The sequence below is a fragment of the Symphalangus syndactylus genome, chromosome 2 (assembly GCF_028878055.3).
Source record: "Symphalangus syndactylus isolate Jambi chromosome 2, NHGRI_mSymSyn1-v2.1_pri, whole genome shotgun sequence".
Taxonomy (NCBI): Eukaryota; Metazoa; Chordata; class Mammalia; order Primates; family Hylobatidae; genus Symphalangus; species Symphalangus syndactylus.
This window is the reverse complement of record NC_072424.2, coordinates 47,541,317-47,560,370: the sequence shown is the minus strand read 5'-3', so window position 1 is coordinate 47,560,370 and position 19,054 is coordinate 47,541,317. Positions and strand designations below refer to the sequence as shown.

Here is a 19,054-nt window from a genome sequence, read left to right as displayed (position 1 = left end):
ATCACTGGTTTCAAAGTCTGTGGAATTCACAGACATAAGCATTCAGCCTAGGGAAGAGAAGGGAGATAATAATTTAAAAGATACTGAAAAAAAAAAAAAAACGGATGGTAAAGAAGAAAGTATTATAAAATTTTTTAATTTGGGGTCCCTGCTTCAATGGTGGCAATCCCTGGTCTTAGAAGACTAAATAAATACCTACAGGAATAAACATCAAGGCTCAATGTGTCAGTCTTCAGTTGGTTTGGTTTGTTTTTTTACCCCAAGTTTTAAAAGTTATGCAGCCCTTAGAAAGTTCAGCAGGTAGTTCTAGTCATTAAGTGATTTATACACAGCCAAATACTAATATTTTCTACACTGGTATTAAAAATGAATAGGATTCATTTATAATTGTTAAGTTTAATAATTTGTCTTCCTGAAAAGCAGATTTCTACCCCAAAGAGAAAAACTAGATTACTTCAAATAGAAAGCAATTTGTAGAAAGACTTTTCAAATGTAGGTGCTTCATTGATCGAGTTTATATTTAAATGTAGTTTACATTTAAATGTAGGTGCTTCGTTGATCAAGTTTAAATATAAAGTTTATATTTAAATGTAGCTTACATTTAAATGTAAGTGCTTCATTGATCATAAACTTATCAATGAAGCACCTACATTTGAAAAGTCTTTCTACAAATTGCTTTCTATTTGAAGCAATCTAGTTGTTCTCTTTGGAGTGGAAATCTGCTTTTCAGGAAGGCAAATCATTAAACTTACACAGGGTGGGGGAATATCACACACTGGGGCCTGTCGTGGGGTCGGGGGAGGGGGAAGGGATAGTATTAGGAGATATACCTAATGTAAATGACGAGTTAACAGGTGCAGCACACCAACATGGCACGTGTATACATATGTAACAAACCCGCACGTTGTGCACATGTACCCTAGAACTTAAAGTATAATAAAAAATAAATAAAAAATAAAAAGAAATAAATGATAAAAAAAAAAAATAAAAAAATAAAGTCCTTGAGTTTCTTTCCAGCTTTACAGTTTCATGGCTTTTAACATCCTTGTTGGGAATGTGACGCCCTACCTACATGCAACCCCCAAAACATTCATATAATAATCTCAGGTAAAATTCAGTATCATTCTCTATGGTACCCACCCATTCAAAAATTGGCATTAGACCCTGGGCACCTGTCCATGGTGCCCCTGGCTGAAAGCCTGATCCCTGAAGGGAGGGGCAGACATGAAAGGGCTATGGGCATCCAGATGTGACTGGTGGTGTGTGTGCACATTACCTCTCCCGCTCCTGCTCCAGCAGGTTGGTGAAGTCGTCACTCTTGTTCATGTAGTCAGTGTGTTTATGCTTCTCATTCTCTAACTCGTATACAGTGCGCCTGTGACACTTCTCGGCCAGCAACAGCTGCTCTAGCATGCGCCGGTAGGTTTCTTTCTGTTTTTCCTCAAGTCTGTCCAGCTGAATAAGCAAACATGGGAAAGAGCTTAATATTTTATTGCATTTGCATGGGACTCTAAATAATTTGTTGACATGGGTCTAGTGACTTATTACCTGAAAGCGAGAACAGTGAGTCTGGTATTCACCACCATTTCCCCCATTGTATCAGTTTCTTTATGCCGATTGGCTATATAAACCAACCATACTAATGCTGCAGTAACTTCTGGCTTTCTGGCTTTTTTGTAAACTTATATATGGTTCCTAAACCTTTTTCCTTTTTTTGGGGGGTGGGATATACCACAATTTTATCCATTCTACTGTTGATGATCATTTGGGTAGTTTCCAGCTTGGGTCTATTACAAATAATGCTGTTCTGAATACTCTAATACATGTCCTTTAGTGAACATATAGCATATGTGTCAGGTGTATACCTATGAGTGAAATATGGGTCATAGGATATGTGTATATGTAGCTTATTAGATATGCTAAGCAATTTTCCAAAGAAGCTGTACCCATTTACGCTCCTACAACCAGTGTTTAGGAGTTTTGATTGTTCTACATCCTTGTCAACTTAGTATTTTTAAAACTTCTAGCTGGGTGTGGTGGCTCACGTCTGTAATCCCAGCACGTGGGGAGGCTGAGGCAGGCAGATCACGAGGTCAGGAGTTCAAGACCAGCCTGACTAACATGGTGAAACCCTATCTCTACTAAAAACACAAAAATTAGCCGGGTGTGGTGGCACGTGCCTGTAATCCCAGCTACTCGGGAGGCTGAGGCAAGAGAGTCGCTTGATCCCTAGAGGCAGAAGTTGCAGTGAGCCAAGATCTCACCACTGTACTCCAGCCTGGGCAACAGAGGGAGACTCCATCTCAAAAAAAAAAAAAAAAAAAAAAAATCTTTTAACAATTTTGGTGGGTGTGTAGTGTTTGCTCAATGTGATTTTAATGCTCACTTACCTGATAAAGTTCAAACACTTTTTCATTTGTTTATTGGTCATTTGGGTTCCTAAACTTGCAGGAAAACAACTCTTTCACGGTTTTAATGAGATAGCACAAAGCTCTATATTCAGAAAGAGGGTAACACCCTTCCTAATAGAAAAATTAAGATCTCAGCATGTACATGCACCAGACTTCTCCCCTGGAAAGTAATTTTCATCACAATCTGTTTTTAAAGCTTGCAGCTATATGCATTTCTAGGAAAAGTATATGTAGGATCCAAAGTCCTCTTTTTTTCAAGAGATGCTAAATATAGGGAGGATTTCAGAACTTGTAGACAGTACATATCTCTAAAAGAGTTCTTACCAAATGTTATTACAGAGGCCAGGCGCAAAGGCTCATGCCCGTAATCTCAGCACTTTGGGAGGCGGAGGTAGGTGGATTGCTTGAGGTTAGGAGTTCGATACCAGCCTGACCAACATGGTGAAACCCTGTCTCTACTAAAAATACAAAAATTAGTCAGGCGTGTTGGCAGACGCCTGTAATCCCAGATACTTGGGAGGCCGAGGTAGAAAAATCACTTGATCCCGGGAGGCAGAGGTTGCAGTAAGCTGAGATTACACCACTGCACTCCAGCCCGGGCAACAAAGCAAGACTCCATTTCAAAAACCGAAAACAAAACAAAAGAATAAAAAACCCGTAAATATTATTACCAGGTCTTTGTGCCTCTTTCTCTGGTCAGGTTATAAGATTTTTCTTTTTTTTTTTGAGACATAGTCTCACTCTGTTGCCCAGGCTGGAGTGCAGTGGCACGACCACGACCTCAGCTCACTGCAACCTCCACCTCCTGGGTTCAAGCGATTCTCCCGCATCAGCCTCCCAAGTAGCTGGAATTACAGGGCACAAGTCACCACGTCCAGCTAATTTTTGTATTTTTAGTAGACAAGAGTTTTCACCATTTTGGCCAGGCTGGTCTCAAACTTCTGACCTCAGGTGATCCGCCTGCCTTGGCCTCCCAAAGTGCTGGGATTACAGGCATGAGCCACCGCACCTGGCCTGGCCAGGTTCTATGATTTTAAAGAGATCATGCCTTGATCACCTTTTTAGTCCCTGGTGCTGAGCACAGGCCCTGGTACAAAGTTGATGTTCAGTGTTTGTTAAATTGGACTAAATCTTACAATCTTGATACTTCCCTATCCTACTCACGATCCTATTTTCCCCTTTGAATTCTAATTCAGTGTTCCGCAACTTTGGCACTAGCTGAGGCCAGATACATCTTTATTTCGGGGTGCTGTGAGCTGGAGGATGTTTAGCAGCATCCCTGGCCTCTGTCCACTAGATGCCAGTAAGCACCACCTCCTGTGTGACAATCAAACCAATCTGACATTGCCAAATGTTCCCTGGAGGGAAAAATCCACCACCACCCCAATTGAGAACCACTGTTCTAGTTGAAACAGACATATTTAAAATCAGTTCTCAATCTCACAGCCAACTTTCTGAAATCCCACGGGGTAACTCCACAGGGTCTCAGCATCAGAGCTATTCCCCTTTAGTTTCTGTTTGCCCTTCAGTTATAAGGAGGATTTGAAGTTCTCTCTATAATTGCATGATATGTTCATTGTGAGTGAATCATTCCTGGGGCCCAAAATAAAAGAGAGCTGCTCACGTTACCTTCTTCCCTGATCTCCACTTCCCTTGTTTAGGAGTAGGTGACCAGATAGAGGCTGGTGGAGAAGCCCATGTTAATGGGTGGCTGATAATATCTGAGATCATCAGGAATTGCTAATTGTATTTTTACATCTTCTAATAATTTTTTGTAGTCTTTGTTTTTTTTTTTTTTTGAGATGAAGTTTTGCTCTTGTTGCACAGGCTGGAGTACAATGGCACAGTCTCGGCTCACTGCAACCTCTGCCTCCTGGGTTCAAGCAATTCTCCTGCCTCAGCCTCCCGAGTAGCTGGGATTACAGGCTCCCGCCACCACACCCAGCTAGTTTTTGTATTTTTAGTAAAGACGGGGTTTCACCATGTTGGCCAGGCTGGTCTTGAACTCGACTTCAGGTGATCACCCACCTCTGCCTCCCAAAGTGCTGGGATTACAGGCATGAGCCATCGCGCCCGGTCAATTTTTGTAGTCTTAAAGGAACAGTCTATACATGAGGTTTTCTTATTGTAATAGCTCCATTCCCTATTACAAAATATTCTCCCCAAGAACTTTCCAAATTTCTACAAGTGTGATTTTCAACATATTTTAGAGAACGTGTCAAGCATTGCTGAAACATCATCATCATCAAAAATGTAGAGAAAGCAACTTTCCCCCGTTTTTCAGTCTTCCTGCTTTATCACAAAATAGGACTCTCCATCTTTTGGAAACTATTTGAAGATCAGTATTTTCCCTGTTTCTTCAGGCCCTACCCAACTCCTCCCAAAGGAAGGAGAAGTGACTTATTTGAAAGTTGTGTTTGGAATAGGGAACTGGATGTGTGCAGCCCAGCCCTTTCATTTCTTCTTTTTTACTCTGCCTGTCACACAATGATACATTGTGATCTCAAGGCTCAAACTCTTCTGCAGTATCTCTCAATCCATGTAAGGAATTCTGGAGAGGAAGGTGGCAGCATTACTAATCGGATGTTTGACTGGAAAATGTAAAGAGATAGTCATTACATGGACATCTGGAGAAAAAAAAACAGCACATGGAAATATCAAGTGTTCTGGGGCCGCCTAGGCAGAGGGTAGGCCTTAGCCTTTTTACATCTATCATTGCAGGCTTTTGAGACTGGTTGTTTGCAATAGCTACAGTTCTGGACTAAGCCACTGGAGTAGGTGGCTGAAGTCTTTGTGGGTAATATTCACCTCACCAACACTAGCACAGCTTGACCACAACAGTAATTACATTATCCGGAAAGCAGTCTTTTCATCTCTTAATGCATAAGTTACTGAGGCATTGGTGTATGTAGTGTGTTTCTTAGGCAGAGCTGCAGATCCAGACTTTAGAATGTAGAGGCTGTAAATTCTTCTGCTATAACACACATTAGTGTGAGGTTTTAGGTGTCAATTTTAAGTTTTGGATGTAAGAATAACACAGGTAGCAAAAGATCAGCTGTACCAGATGCTGTTTCTTGTTATTTTGTTTGGAACTACATCAGTCTCCTAAGAGAGAACAGAGGTAGCCTATTTTCTTGGCTCTGTGTGGCTTGTCCAGAGACTCTGAAGACTATGTCCCATAACTATAGATTTTGTAGATTCATTAATCATAGATACTATATGAACATGGCTTTTGGTTTTCAGGATCCAAGCTGTGGCTTAGTATAGAGGAATGGGTTTTATTAAATGACTAGTGAAAGTAGAATGGGCACCTATTGCTTTGGAAATATAGATTCTACTTGGACGAAGTGGAAGGAAAACTGAATGAGATAATCATAACACCAAACGCCAAAAATTTACTAAGGAAAGACTGTACCTGGAAGTCTTATTCTAATGCATAAAGTTAGTGGAGAAGTACAATAACTTGAGGGGAAATTTCAGTATGTTTTAGATAAAAAGGCATGATTCAGAAAGTGTTTTTAGCTCTGTTACCTGCAAAGGGCTAACTGGAGAAGTATTAAGGAATTGAGGAAAAGAGAAGTCTACTTAAAAGCAAATACGAGGTCTTAAAGACCAAACTAGATTTACACAAAGGAGAAATGGATCTAAGTACTCTTAAAAATAGGGATATTAAACTGGAAGGTATTTCAGACATTGTTGAATCAGAATACGTGCCCAGAGAAGATAGAGACAGGAGAGCCCAGAGGACAGAGCAGTGTGACTTTCCTCACAAAGAAGGCATTAGGATCCAGGATGGGATTGAGGAGGACACTGAAAATGGGCTGACAGTCTTTCATGAGCTCAACTGGGGGACATTCCCTTAAAGACTGCAACATCTATTCAAAGTGGTTATATAAAATATGAACAGATTTAAGAATCGAAATCTGGGAAGATCAGCGTAAGATATCTGAAGCATTATTTGGTGAATTTCAGTGTCCCAGCTGTTGTAGACGGAATTGCCAATATTTATTTATTTATTTACTTATTTTATTTATTTTTTTGAGACGGAGTCTCGCTCTGTTGCCCAGGCTAGAGCACAGTGGCGCGATCTCGGCTCACTGCAACCTCTGCCTCCCAGGTTCACGCCATTCTCCTGCCTCAGCCTCCCGAGTAGCTGGGACCACAGGCGCGCACCACCACTCCCAGCTAATTTTTTGTATTTTTAGTAGAGATGGGGTTTCACCGTGTTAGCCAGGATAGTCTCGATCTCCTGACCTCGTGATCCTCCCGCCTCGGCTTCCCAAAGTGCTGGAATTACAGGCATGAGCCACCACGCCCAGCCCTTATTTATTTTTGAGAAAGAGTCTTACTCTGTCGCCCAGGCCAGAGTGCAGTGGCGCCATCTCGGCTCACAACTGCTGAGGCCTCCCAGGTTCAAGCGATTCTCGTGCCTCAGCCTCCCGAGTAGCTGGAATTACAGGCACCCATCACCACGCCTGGCTAAGTTTTGTATTTTTAGTAGAGACGGGGTTTCATTATGTTGGTCAGGCTGGTCTCGAACTCCTGACCTCAAGTGATCTGCCCGCCTCGGCCTCCCAAAGTGCTGGGATTACAGGCATGAGCCACCGCGCCCAGTGAAATTGCCAATATTACTGGGGCCCTGAGTGAACATACTCAAGAAATGTTGGGATGTAGTGTTTGAAGGAAAGATGAGACAAAGAAAAGGAGATTTAGGCAGGCCAGCATCAAAACTTATTTGATATGGGTGTGGTTAATGGAAAAACGCCCTTTAATGAAGATTATCCAACTCAAGAACATGAAAATAGATAAGATTTAGGTGTAACAAAGAATACTCTTGGCAGACTCGGAATTCCTTGATTTCAGATCTCTCATTGAGGGACTCCACATAATGAAGAATATGGAAGGCAATATTAGAAAAACAAATGTCTGGGAGCATTTGAAGGAAATGACTAAAATCCTTAAGCAACAACTCAGCTGAGCCTTCCTCTCTCACAACAGAAAAAGTTGTGGCAGAAGAAAATATTTTTGTTGCCTTGAGTCAGACAAGTTACTCAAGGATTGAAAGTTCAAACATGAGGGGAGGCTAAGTTCTGAGGAAGAGTAAGGTCTGATCCCTTCTGGGCCTCAAATTGCACAGGCGTCAGGAGGGTGACCCTCTAAAGCGATGGGCTTCCTAGGCCTGGGAACAGGGCCTGAAAAAAGAAAAAGATCAAAGAGGTCTTAAATACTCAGGTGGGAAAATTGAGTACCTAAAATGAGACCTAGGCACTGAAGAGGTCACCACTGCAAATCCCTAGACTTTACAAAAAGACAGGAATGTTCTGAATGCCACTCACTGAGGGCAAAGACGATACCTGCAGGCAGGCTCCACCCAACCTCGAGCTTGCCATTTCCCATAATTATTAAGCTGCTGATGACAACAGGCTCTGATAAGAGCAGACTTACCAGAACCCTGCTATGGCTGAAGATTTTCTCTATCTACCTTCCTTCCCTCAGACATGCCCAAAATCTCTGCTTCAGTCTCTGCTAGGAGTAATATGGACCTTCCTTACACTGAGTCCTGAGGTCAAGGAATATAATTTTGCTTGAGAAAAATGTATCTTAGTGCTAGAGACTCTCTTGTATTTTTTAAATTTATGAGTGTGAAGTTGTACTCTGATAATTGCATGTGTCCTAATAATTCTTTAGATTCTTCAGAAAAAAGTAGACTCTAGGGACTTCAGGATATATTAATACAACTTTGAAAATGCCAGTGAGTCCAGGTTTTTTTTTTACTAAAGGAGAAAACAAAAACAAACTCTACCCAGACAATCGAGATCCCACTGGCTTAGGCTAAGCAGAATACAAAATTAGGAAGGAAAGAAATGAAAACCTTCAATGTTTTTGGAATTTTACTTAAGAATTATGAACTTTGATATTCCAGACTTTAATTTACAAAGAAGGGCAGAGAGATTTAATATTTGCTGTTTAATTCTTCCCCAGATATTTGGCAAGGGAAACAGGTCCACTGTATTGGGTTCATTGCTTAACCGCTGGTGAGTTCTACTGGATACCCTCGCTGGGCCTAATATGGTATGGAAATAAGAATGAGCAGTGATTTTTGGCTTAAGGTATAACATTGCTTCTAGGAAACAAGAGCTAGACTACCTGCTCGTGATCCCAGGAGGCTAATGGAACAGTGATGTGAATTTGGTAACAAGAACTTGACTGTTAATTAAAAGGGTTAACAGACCCAAAATGTGTAAGTGGTGGAAGGAAATCTTTTCTCCTTCTATCATTCTATTTCTCTCACAAAATGGACTTCATTTTGGCAGTATCAGGAAAAGTATTTTCTGCCCTCTCTCTCTGCCTTCTCACTCACTTCTCCCCAAAGGGAAAATGACTCTTCAGATTCTTAAGAGGAGAAAGGAACCATGAAATATGCCCAGCTTAGCCAGTTCCAGAAGCACAACTCACAGGGTGAGTGTTTTCTGTTCTGATCCTCTGTCCTTGAGTTAGGAATACTTAGGTCAGGCCTACTTTCTAAAGGTGGGTCAGAAACTCCCCTCTCTGTGTTCAGCCCATAGAATGCAGTGGATTGGAGGCAGTAATCCTGGGTAAGTGTGTATGCTCTGCAGACCCACCTCTCCCTTGGTGGTAAGGGTGGGGAGTGTCATCCCAAGCTCTAGCCTTGGAAGAAAATAATTCAGAAGCCCAAATGAGACCATTTATCCAAGCTGAGTTCTCTAATCCAAGTTATTATTATCATCATATTAAACAAATACATGTTTTTGACCTCTGTGTCTTTTACTCCTCAAATCTCCCGAAGTTTCAAACCAATTAAGGGTATGAGCAGTTATCATTCTTGAATCCCAGCAAATACTAATAACTAATACTTGCCGAGTACTTAGAATATGCCAGATACTATGTTAACAGTTTTATAGGCATTGCTTTATTAAATCCTCACAGCAGTTCTATGAGGTGGACACTGTGGTTCCTCACACCCCACAGATGAGGAGACTGAGGCTTAAAGAGCTTACATAATCTGCCTATAGCCATACACAGCTAGCAGTGGTAAGTCTCAGACGTGAAAGTAGATCCAGCCTGTTAACTGCATCCTATCTTATAATCATCTCTTAACTCTTTAGGAAAAGATGAGAATAGAGCTCCAGTCTATTCTTGCTGCAGTAATTTGAAAATTATGGGACCATTAATCTGTTGTGAATGCTGTCTAAAGCAGATCTTATCTCTGAGAGTTATCAATCTGAGCTGCTCCAAAGCCTTGACATAAATTACATGTTAAATGTATAGTAAGTTGTTTCAGACTTTTAATTTCTGTTCTCTTTTTTCATTCATGACACTAATTTCACATCTGTAAATTTTTTTTATATAAAGTCTGAAGGGTCAATGTGAAAAACTGGTATCGTAATCTGGCTTGAACTTCTACTACAATGTGAGAGTATTTTTAAAATGTGGTATTATGAGTAATCGATAATAACAGTCATAGCCCTAGTAGAATTCCTTTCATCTCAAAGAATTGCCCTAAGCATTTCATTAGGATTTTGCCTCTATCACTGTATTTTAGCCACTCACATTAGACCATTTTCATTACGAAAGAGTTTATAAAATTCAAAAAAGTGTCTTTATAACCATATCAGTGATAAGATCAATTTAATTTTAGGTTACCTATTTTGTAAGAATCCTGACAGCTCAGTGTTAAAACTGGTAAGTACTTCAAATTTTTACACATATCATTTCTTAGAGAAGTAAAAGAATAATATACTGCAAGAGCATGTAACTATCAGAACCACATGGAAAAATATATTTCAGGCTTTGGTATGTTTAAAGAAACGCTTCTACAATTCTTAACATTGAAGCTTACCCATTATAATCCTTGACTTATTTAATTACACTTTAATTGTAACATTGAAGCTTACCCACTATAATCCTTGACTTATTTAATTACACTTTAATTGTGTATTAGTGTATTATCAAAATTTTGCCTTTGAAAGAAAATGTTAAAGCATGTAAATGGAAGAATGTGAAGATATCTCCCTGAGGTTCCCATCCAGGGGACTTGTTGGTGTCATATTTTTACCTCTGAAATCGGTTTCTCATAGACATCTTCTCCTATGGATTTCTCCTGGGCAAGAATGGCATCTCGGTGCAGGACCCGCAGCACTTTCTCTGGCTCCGCAGACCCGTAATGAGCCTCCAGAACCTCAGGCTTGGTTTTCTCTGTCTTCAGCATATGGATCACATCTTCTCTGGCCTGTAATAGAAAGTGCAGCAAGATCAGACGATTGACAATGTAAATCGCATACTGGGCTCAAAAAATCAACAGAGAGCTTATTGAATACATCCCCATCTTGTCAGGGCTATTGGCAAATTCACTGGGTATTCTGCTCTAATTTTTTTTTAACCAAAAGCAGATTGGCAAGCAGATACTCTGCTTCAGGTTGCTAGGAAGCAGGCAAGCAGAAAAAAGGATTTGTGCTAATATTAACTACATGAAAATTGCTTTATCTAAGTAGCAATAATTCGGGATGGGGTGGGTGAGGGAGGCAAGCAGGGCTGGTCCTGGCATACTTAACCTGTTTCAGTGCACGTGAGATCAATGACAGTCTAAAATCTTCTAGCTTTCTATTGATGTTCTCAATGTAGTATGCAAATCTGGTTTAAAATAAAACCCTGCTGCCTCCATTCTAGTTATAACTTCATGTGTAATTAACAAACAGCCTTTATTGGTGATTTCCTGTTTCTCATTAGGTGATTCATTTTGCACAGAAACACATGGTTGAGAACTCACATGATGCTTGGCTGTCCGTTTCAACTCTAATGTATCTAATGTATTCACAATAAAGGTGAAATTTCACCCCTTTAACATCCAGACTGTCAGTTAGATGAGTCAGCTCGGTAGGTCAGAGTTTTGTTTGTTTGTTTCTTAGCACAATGTATTGCTGACGCTTTCAAGAAAACCATGATTGTAGGCTTTATATCATACTGTCTGTGGTTCCCATCACATAATGCAAATACACCTGTTTATGTTTTGCACTGGTTAGTAGGGATGATCTTTCTAGTTATGATGGAGCTGACATTTGCTGAATGTATTTCCATATGGGGACACACTTGGAGCTATTTTTCCAGTAATGGTGATGGGGTAAGAAGTGCCCTGACTTCATTCCAACTCATACTAAAGAAAAAGCTGGCTGGGAACAAAGTTTCAGCCTATGACAATGGAATAGCGTTTTCTCCTATATTGATGCTAACTGTGGGACTGAAATTATAAACCTGGTTCATTATTATGATATTCTAAAGAAGAGAGCTAACTAGTCAACTATGAGTATTCACGATACGACCATTATAAAGTTTGTCTTTCTCGAGGTTTCTCACTTTTGTTGCTTTTTCAGTCTCCAAATTAATCTAATTCCATATGGCTACAGAATAATTCATTACTGAGATGTCAATGAACTGGAATTTGTGGATTTGAAATGTCTCTGCCACAAATACATATGCTCACTTTAAGACAAAAATGGAAAATATGAATTTTGAAGAACCCAGTGGTTTAGAATGTTGGTGAGAATGTTGAAGTCAGAAAGTAGTTTAATGGAAAGGCAATGTGTCTCCATGCAGGTTGAAAGAAGATAAGCACAGACGCAGGGTCAAGTTAGCCTGTACACTGTGCTCATCAGTAAAAGGTGCCCACTTTATCCAGGAGACACAGCCCTGAGTCAGAGCGCAGCTTACCTAGTGAGTAAAGAGCATGCTGTATTTTAGCCCCATTCATCCCCTCTGCCAGGCACCATTGTACAAGGCATAACTCCCAATCTGTACAGAAGGAGCCTCAAGTTAAGTAGACTGCTATTGGTCTTCAGGCAGAAAGTGCTCCTATGTTCATCTGACATAGGTGAATATATAAAGCATGTTCTAAAATAATGATTCACAATGCTGACTGTGCTGAAGTCATTTGAGGAACTCTAAAAAATCCCAAGGCCCAGGCCATTCCTAACCAATTACATTCTAATCTTTTGGAGAAGGACCTATACATCAACACTTTTTAAGGCTCCCAGGTGATTCCAAGGTTGAGAGTACTGTGCCACGCTAATAGATTACGAGACATAGCAACTAAATTGAATACAAATCCTTGGCATCATCCAAAGTAAACTTTCTTACTTTGGTGCAAGTGCATTTCCTTTTTCCGAACTTAAAAAGGTGTCATCCTCACACCCGAAGTCAGTTTTTTGCTTTGACCAAATCTGAAAGAGACAAACTCGTCTTTAAAGAAGAAACAGCATACTGTGAATTTAGTGACTTATGTAATGTCAGGTAAGGAAAATTTAGAATCACATTTAAAGTGAAAAAATGGCAATGATAGAAGGTTGGCAAGCTGGAAGTTCTTGATAACAAACTATTGTCTCTTTCTCATCTTTAAATCAGATGAAGTAAAGGCCATTTTCTAAAGTTCATTTTTCTAACATGGGAAATGTGAAGTCTTATAGAGCAGACATAGAATGTACTGTCCTTTGAAAAAATAAATAAATAAAAAATTTTAATATAAAAAATTAAAAAGAATGTACTGCTGTTTGTACTATAAATTGAGATACTGATTACAAAATTTCCGAAAGACTAAAAGAAAAGGGCTTAGAAGACAGGGTAGTAATATTAAGGGCTGGTTTTTTTGTTTGTTTGTTTTGTTTTTCTGGTTTTTGTTTTTGTTTTTGTTTTTGAGACAGAGTCTCAGTCTGTCACCCAGGCTGGAGTGCAGTGCCGTGATCTTGGCTCACTGCAACCTCCATCTCCTGGGTTCAAGCGATTCTCCTGCCTCAGCCTCCTGAGTAGCTGGGACTACAGGCACATGCCGCCTTGCCTGGCTAATTTTTGTATTTTTAGTAGAGACAGGGTTTTGCCATGTTGGCCAGGCTGGTCTCGAACTCCTGATCTCAGGTGATCTGCCCGCCTCGGCCTCCCAAAGTGCTGGGATTACAGGCGTGAGCCACTGCACCCGGCCTAAGGACTGTTTTTAACCTCTTTTTTTTGTTTATACAGGTATGTATTTTCTAAATTTTCTACAGTAAATATGTAACTAGTTTTACAAAGAGAAACAAAGTAGTACTTTCATAAAGAAAAAAGAAATACTTCATCATTCCTTATTCCCCATAAATAAAACAAAGGCAAATAATTTCATAGAAAGTTCTGTCTTTTTTATGCACCCAATGCTGAGAAAGCCACTTTCATTCTGGCTATAGACAGTCCTATGCACAGTATCTCTAGGATTTAACATAAAGAAGGGTGTAAAACAAAAATTGCTCAAGGATTATTCTATGCCCTCTTTTTGGCATTGTCTTGATTTCTTTCAGAATTATTTCAAACACACCAGTAAAGCCAGAGGTAAAACAGCCACTGAGCTGGGTAAGTGTACTGAAAACAGGGTAGTATAAGAATTATAGGTTTTCCCACCTAATATTTATTATGATTTAGTCATATTCTAACTAGACAGCTGAAGGAATCACAGCAGAACTATTTCCATATGGTCTTTCCACAATGACATTCTGAAAAAGTGTTTGTCCTTAGTTATGGATAAAGGTAATCAGCAAGTGGCTCTCAAATGTAAACTGTATCAAGTAATCTTGAGAGCATCAGTTGTACTGCTGGTTTGCACAAGTTTACATGGCTTGAGCATAAAAAAAAATTAAATAAATCTTAAAGCTATCAAGCAAATATGAATTTTAATTAAAATACAGAAATAAAATTTATATCACGATATAGTAGAATGTGTCCAGCTTTGAAGAGACTCAGAAATAGTTTCCAATCTCAGCTAAGCTGTATGATTTGTGTAAGCTGCTAACATTGCTTTGACCTAATTTATCATTTATGAAGTTGGATCATAATAACTTTCTAATATACTTGCTGTTAGTTTAAAATCAGATGTAAATATATAAGATGCCTAACATAAAACTTGGCATAAAGTAGATGCTGAGACAATGGTAATGATTTACTATGGTTTCTGTTAGGTCTCCATGATTAAATAACTTTTTGCTACATGGGTAGAAAACGAATTTTATAAGATATATTTTTCCCTAACCAAATATAACATGTAAAACTGATATTGTTAAAACTGTCTAGATATTTCACAATCTACTCTTAGGAATATTTTTTTCAAAAAGGAATTTCAAAATCAGAGCAGTCTCTCCAAAAGTTATTTAATCTCCCTGACTGTTACCTTGTCTGTAAAGTAGGGACACAACCCCTATACATTATAGGGACTGTGTTAGGCTCTAACAAGATAATGCAAATAAAGTACTTTTAAAACTGTAAGCAGGTATCTATCTTAGTTTAATCATTTAAGCTATTCAGTTTAAAAATATGCAAATATTATTGGTATTGATCATCTTGACCCCAAACTTCCTAATTCTCTTAGAAGACAGCTTCTTGTGTTCCAACTGATATCAAACACCTATTCCTTTCCTCCCCCCGAAATACACTTTTGCTTGAACTGTATTAATTGTGATATGCTACATATACTATATATTTCATCTTAGTTTAATTATCCTAGATACTAATTACTGAAGAAAAAGAGGCTATGGTGATATAATATAGTGCCTTTATTTACAACCACACTATTCACTATAAACTTACCAAAGGCTCTCTAATTGTATAGTAATAATCATAGAAAGAGGCTGGGTGTGGTGGCTCACACCTGTAATCCCAGCACTTTGGGAGGCTGAGGCAGGTGGATCATGAAGTCAGGAGTTCAAGACCAGCCTGGCCAACATAGTGAAACCCTATCTCTACCAAAAATACAAAAATTAGCCAGGCGTTGTGGCATGTGCCTGTAGTCCCATCTACTTGGGAGGCTGAGGCAGGAGAATTGCTTGAACCCAGGAGGCAGAGGTCACGATGAGTCACAGTGAGCCGAGATTGCGCAACTGCACTCTAGCCTCGGCAACAGAGGGAGACTCTGTCTCAAAAGAATGATAGAGATAATAATAAAATAGTAAATCAGTAATATTATGGTATCTATTTAATCAATGTGTTAATGAAGATGACTATGTGATCACAAATTTATTTTACTATGTCAAACAAATGATTCAATTTATGTTAAAAAAAAAGATCCTGTATTTTGGGGATAAAACAACTTTACATCTCCATTTTTGAGAAATTTGCTAATTTTTCTATAAAAGAATAAAGTTCAAAATGTAAGAAAGCTTCTGTTCTTGAGCATTAATATTTTCACATAGAAATTTATCCAAAACAAGTTGTTGAAATCCTAGGATGTGGGGAAGCTGCAAAATAGACCACTATATTTAAATACGTGTAAAATGACCCAGAGAAGAATGCTTTGAAGACGACTCTATGTTCAATTTATTTACTCCTGATGACAGAGAACAAATATGAGATTAGAGTAGAGAAACAGACACAGCTGTCACACCATTCTCTTCCATCAGACATAGTTCTTTGTGCCAGTGGAGGTGTAGGGAGGCCAAGAACAAGGATGTTCCAGAAATACCCCACAACTGAAACTGCACCAGGTGTAACAAGGGGTTTCTCAGCTGGCTGGATAAGAAGCTGATTCAAAACATGTGGGGGCAGCAAAGAGCTGCTCTGTGAGGCCTAGGGCCCACAGGTGAGTGTGAGATTCATCGTATAAAGTCAATCGAGTGAGTCTGTGCTTTGCTGGGAAAGCAGGAGTAGCATAGTTTCAAAATAGGGCTGAATCCAATCACTCCTTCAATAAATATTTGCACACATTTACTTTGTGCAATGCATTGTATTCAGTATTGGAGAAATAACTGCATCCTCGGGAATTCAAGTCTGGAGAGATATAAACAAACAATTGAGAGGTGTTTACAATATGACATTGTATGCCTTAGGTGGAGGAAATACTTGGGGCTAAAGACGTCATCTAGAAGAACACTTGACTTGAATCTGAGTTAACAGAGAGGCTTCCTGGATTAAGGACCTGAAATCTCATAATGAATACTTGAGCCACAGAAAGAAGAGGTAAGGTGAGAGTACTCTAGGCCCAGGCAAGACTGTATACAAAGGCCAAACAGATTTAACTGCATGGGATGGTGCAATATGAGACTGGAGTAATAAACTCATGAAAAGCTTTGTAAGCCATGCAATGAGTTTGGATTTTATCACAGAAGAGCAAGAGGCTTTGGAGTTTTTGAGCAGCAGGATAGTGATGGTCAGATTTGCGTGCTGGAAACATCATTCATCTCCTGTGTTAAAGGCACAGAAATTCTAAGTCAGCGAGTCTGTTGGGGCAGGCCAGGAACTGTGTTTTGAAATATCTCTGTAGGTGATTCTAAAGCACAGCTGCACTTGGAAATCACTGCTCTAGGACAGATGACAAATTCAGCATCAAAAATACTTAAAACTTTTGCTGTGTTAGCTCAAGGTTCTTGGCAGGGTTGTCTGATTCCCAGCGACTTGGCTGCCTCAGAGGCTTCTTACTATTCTCCCTGTGTTATTAGTCCCTGACCTTTCTGCACCAAAGAATCATGGTCATTTCCAGCCAGCAGCTTAAATGAGGAGGATACCTGAAGACTGCTGGAAGTGTTTGCCAGTTCCGGGCAAATGAGGGTGACCAAATGTCCCATTTGTGTGAGACTAAGGGAAGCTGAGTCCTGTGAAGCTGGACTTTTGCAAACCAGGACAGTCCCAGGCAAACCAGGACAAGTTGGTCACCCTATGACAAACACCAGTCAGAAAGAGACTGGATATTCCATAATATTCCTGTGTCTAGCAAGGCACCCATAAATGGGCTTATTATGCTCAGGAACTGAATTTCATTGATCATGTTTCCAAAACTTAGCTTTTTTTTAAAGGTACAACGCCATTACTAATTATTATGTCTGACGACAATTTAACTGTATTTTAAACTTGTGCGGCTTTTCTATCTTTGAAAGAAAAAAACATAATGAGTAGGAAAGAATACTTAGTTCTTATGCTCCTATGACATAGCTTCTTCCACACTTCTAAAATGGGGACGGAATGCCCACAAGCCTTGGAGCTTGGAGATAAACATGGTGCATCTTCTTTTAGCACTAAGATTACTGAAAGACTTGGGGTGGGTGATAAGTAGTTTAAAACTCAGAATATTCATACAATTTTAATATTCACCTGAGTGTTCAGAACAAAACAAAAGACATAAAAAAGCATTTGCTTCAGCCAGGCAGCTTGGGACAGACTCTTAGACGATGTAACCATGACCCCAGCATGATGATCCACTCACTTGGCTGAGAGGAAGCATAGCCAGTGGGAAGTTTGAGAAGCCTGCCCTTACCTAATGACACTGCACACTTTAAACAAGGCATTCCTGCCAAAAGCTGTTGACTTCAAATGATGGATCCATTTTGAGGAAAGGACAAATCCATTTCTACGCTTATGGAAGAATGACACAGTTCCCAAGCACTATCGCTTCTTTGTATTATTTAACTTCTAAATATGACCCCATTGCTGCAGTGAGTCAAGGAGCCCTAGAAAAGACAGTCCTGGAAGATCAGTCACATACCCATTCTGTGATTGCTTTCCCATTCTGCTTTCCCACTCAACCATTGTGTATCTACTTACATATGGTAATTTATTAATTTACTTGTCTATTTCCTTCTGAGGCTGTAAGCTGCTGTGAGGACTGTGACTGCCTTGGGAGACTGTGTCTACAGTGCCTAAAAGAGTGCCTGCTGCATGGTAGGCACTCTGTAAATATTTGCTGAAAGAAAGAAAAGTAAAATTAAGTGATGTGAAAGTCAGAGAGGCATAAACTGGCACTGAAAATCTCAGAACAACCTTAACTACTTAGCCTTGTTCAAAAGATCTAAACAATTACATTTTGTCAACCTCTTTACTCTTTCATCTGATATATTTGTCTGTAATTTGGGAGTCTCTTCTTTTTTTTTCTTTTTTTTTTTTTTTTTTTAGACAGAGTTTTGCTCTTGTCGCCCAGGCTGGAATGCAGTGGCATGATCTCAGCTCACTGCAACCTCCACCTCCCAGGTTCAAGCAATTCTCCTGCCTCAGCCTCCCGAGTAGCTGGGATTACAGGCACCTGCCACCACCCAGGGCTAATTTTTGTATTTTTAGTAGAGACAGGGTTTCACCATGTTGGCCAGGCTGGTCTCGAACTCCTGACCTCAAGCAATCTGCCCACCTCAGCCCCCCAAAGTGCTGGGATTACAGGCATGAGCCACTGTGCCCAGCCCACTTTCTTCTTTTTAAGTTGATTCCAAAAAGAAAATATGTAAACTGAATAAGGAAAAATAGTACATTCCACCAGAATGTTGCAACAGGAAATGGACTATCTTTAAATCTCATACAAATTGAATTATACCATTTACCTGAGTTAGATAAATACTAATATTATAAACAGATTGAAAGAAAAAAAGCTATGTAATGTATAATGTTATTAGCTGTTACTATAGAAATTAAACCCATTTTTTCCACTGAATTTTAGAAATCAAAGTTAACAAGATTAATAATACAACTATGTACAAGAAGAACATTCAGACATGGTTAGGTTAAAGGGCCACTAGGGCTAAAAATGTGACTTTTGTTCTCTTTGGAGAAATTATTCTCTACAACTATATGGACAATAGTAGCCTAAAAGCCTATATAGAGCTTGTTCATAAAAGAGTAGCACTTCAGACTGAATATCTACC

The 19,054-nt window shown here is 39.5% G+C and overlaps 1 protein-coding gene across 7 annotated transcripts in view; it reads right to left on the bottom strand.

Moving 5' to 3' along the window:
• The window catches only part of FILIP1 (filamin A interacting protein 1), a 264,825-nt gene that overhangs the window by 61,079 nt on the left and 184,692 nt on the right, over nt 1-19,054 (bottom strand). For 6 of the 7 annotated variants that reach the window (XM_055255790.2, XM_055255809.2, XM_063629786.1 and 3 more), the window contains 2 exons: nt 10,489-10,662; nt 1,277-1,455 (listed from right to left, as the gene is read on the bottom strand). In XM_055255790.2, the coding sequence (XP_055111765.2) occupies nt 1,277-1,455; nt 10,489-10,662 (353 nt within the window). Of the gene's footprint in view, nt 1-1,276; nt 1,456-10,488; nt 10,663-12,563; nt 12,586-19,054 lie in introns of those variants that run through there. The other variant, XM_063629804.1, reaches the window with a different exon arrangement.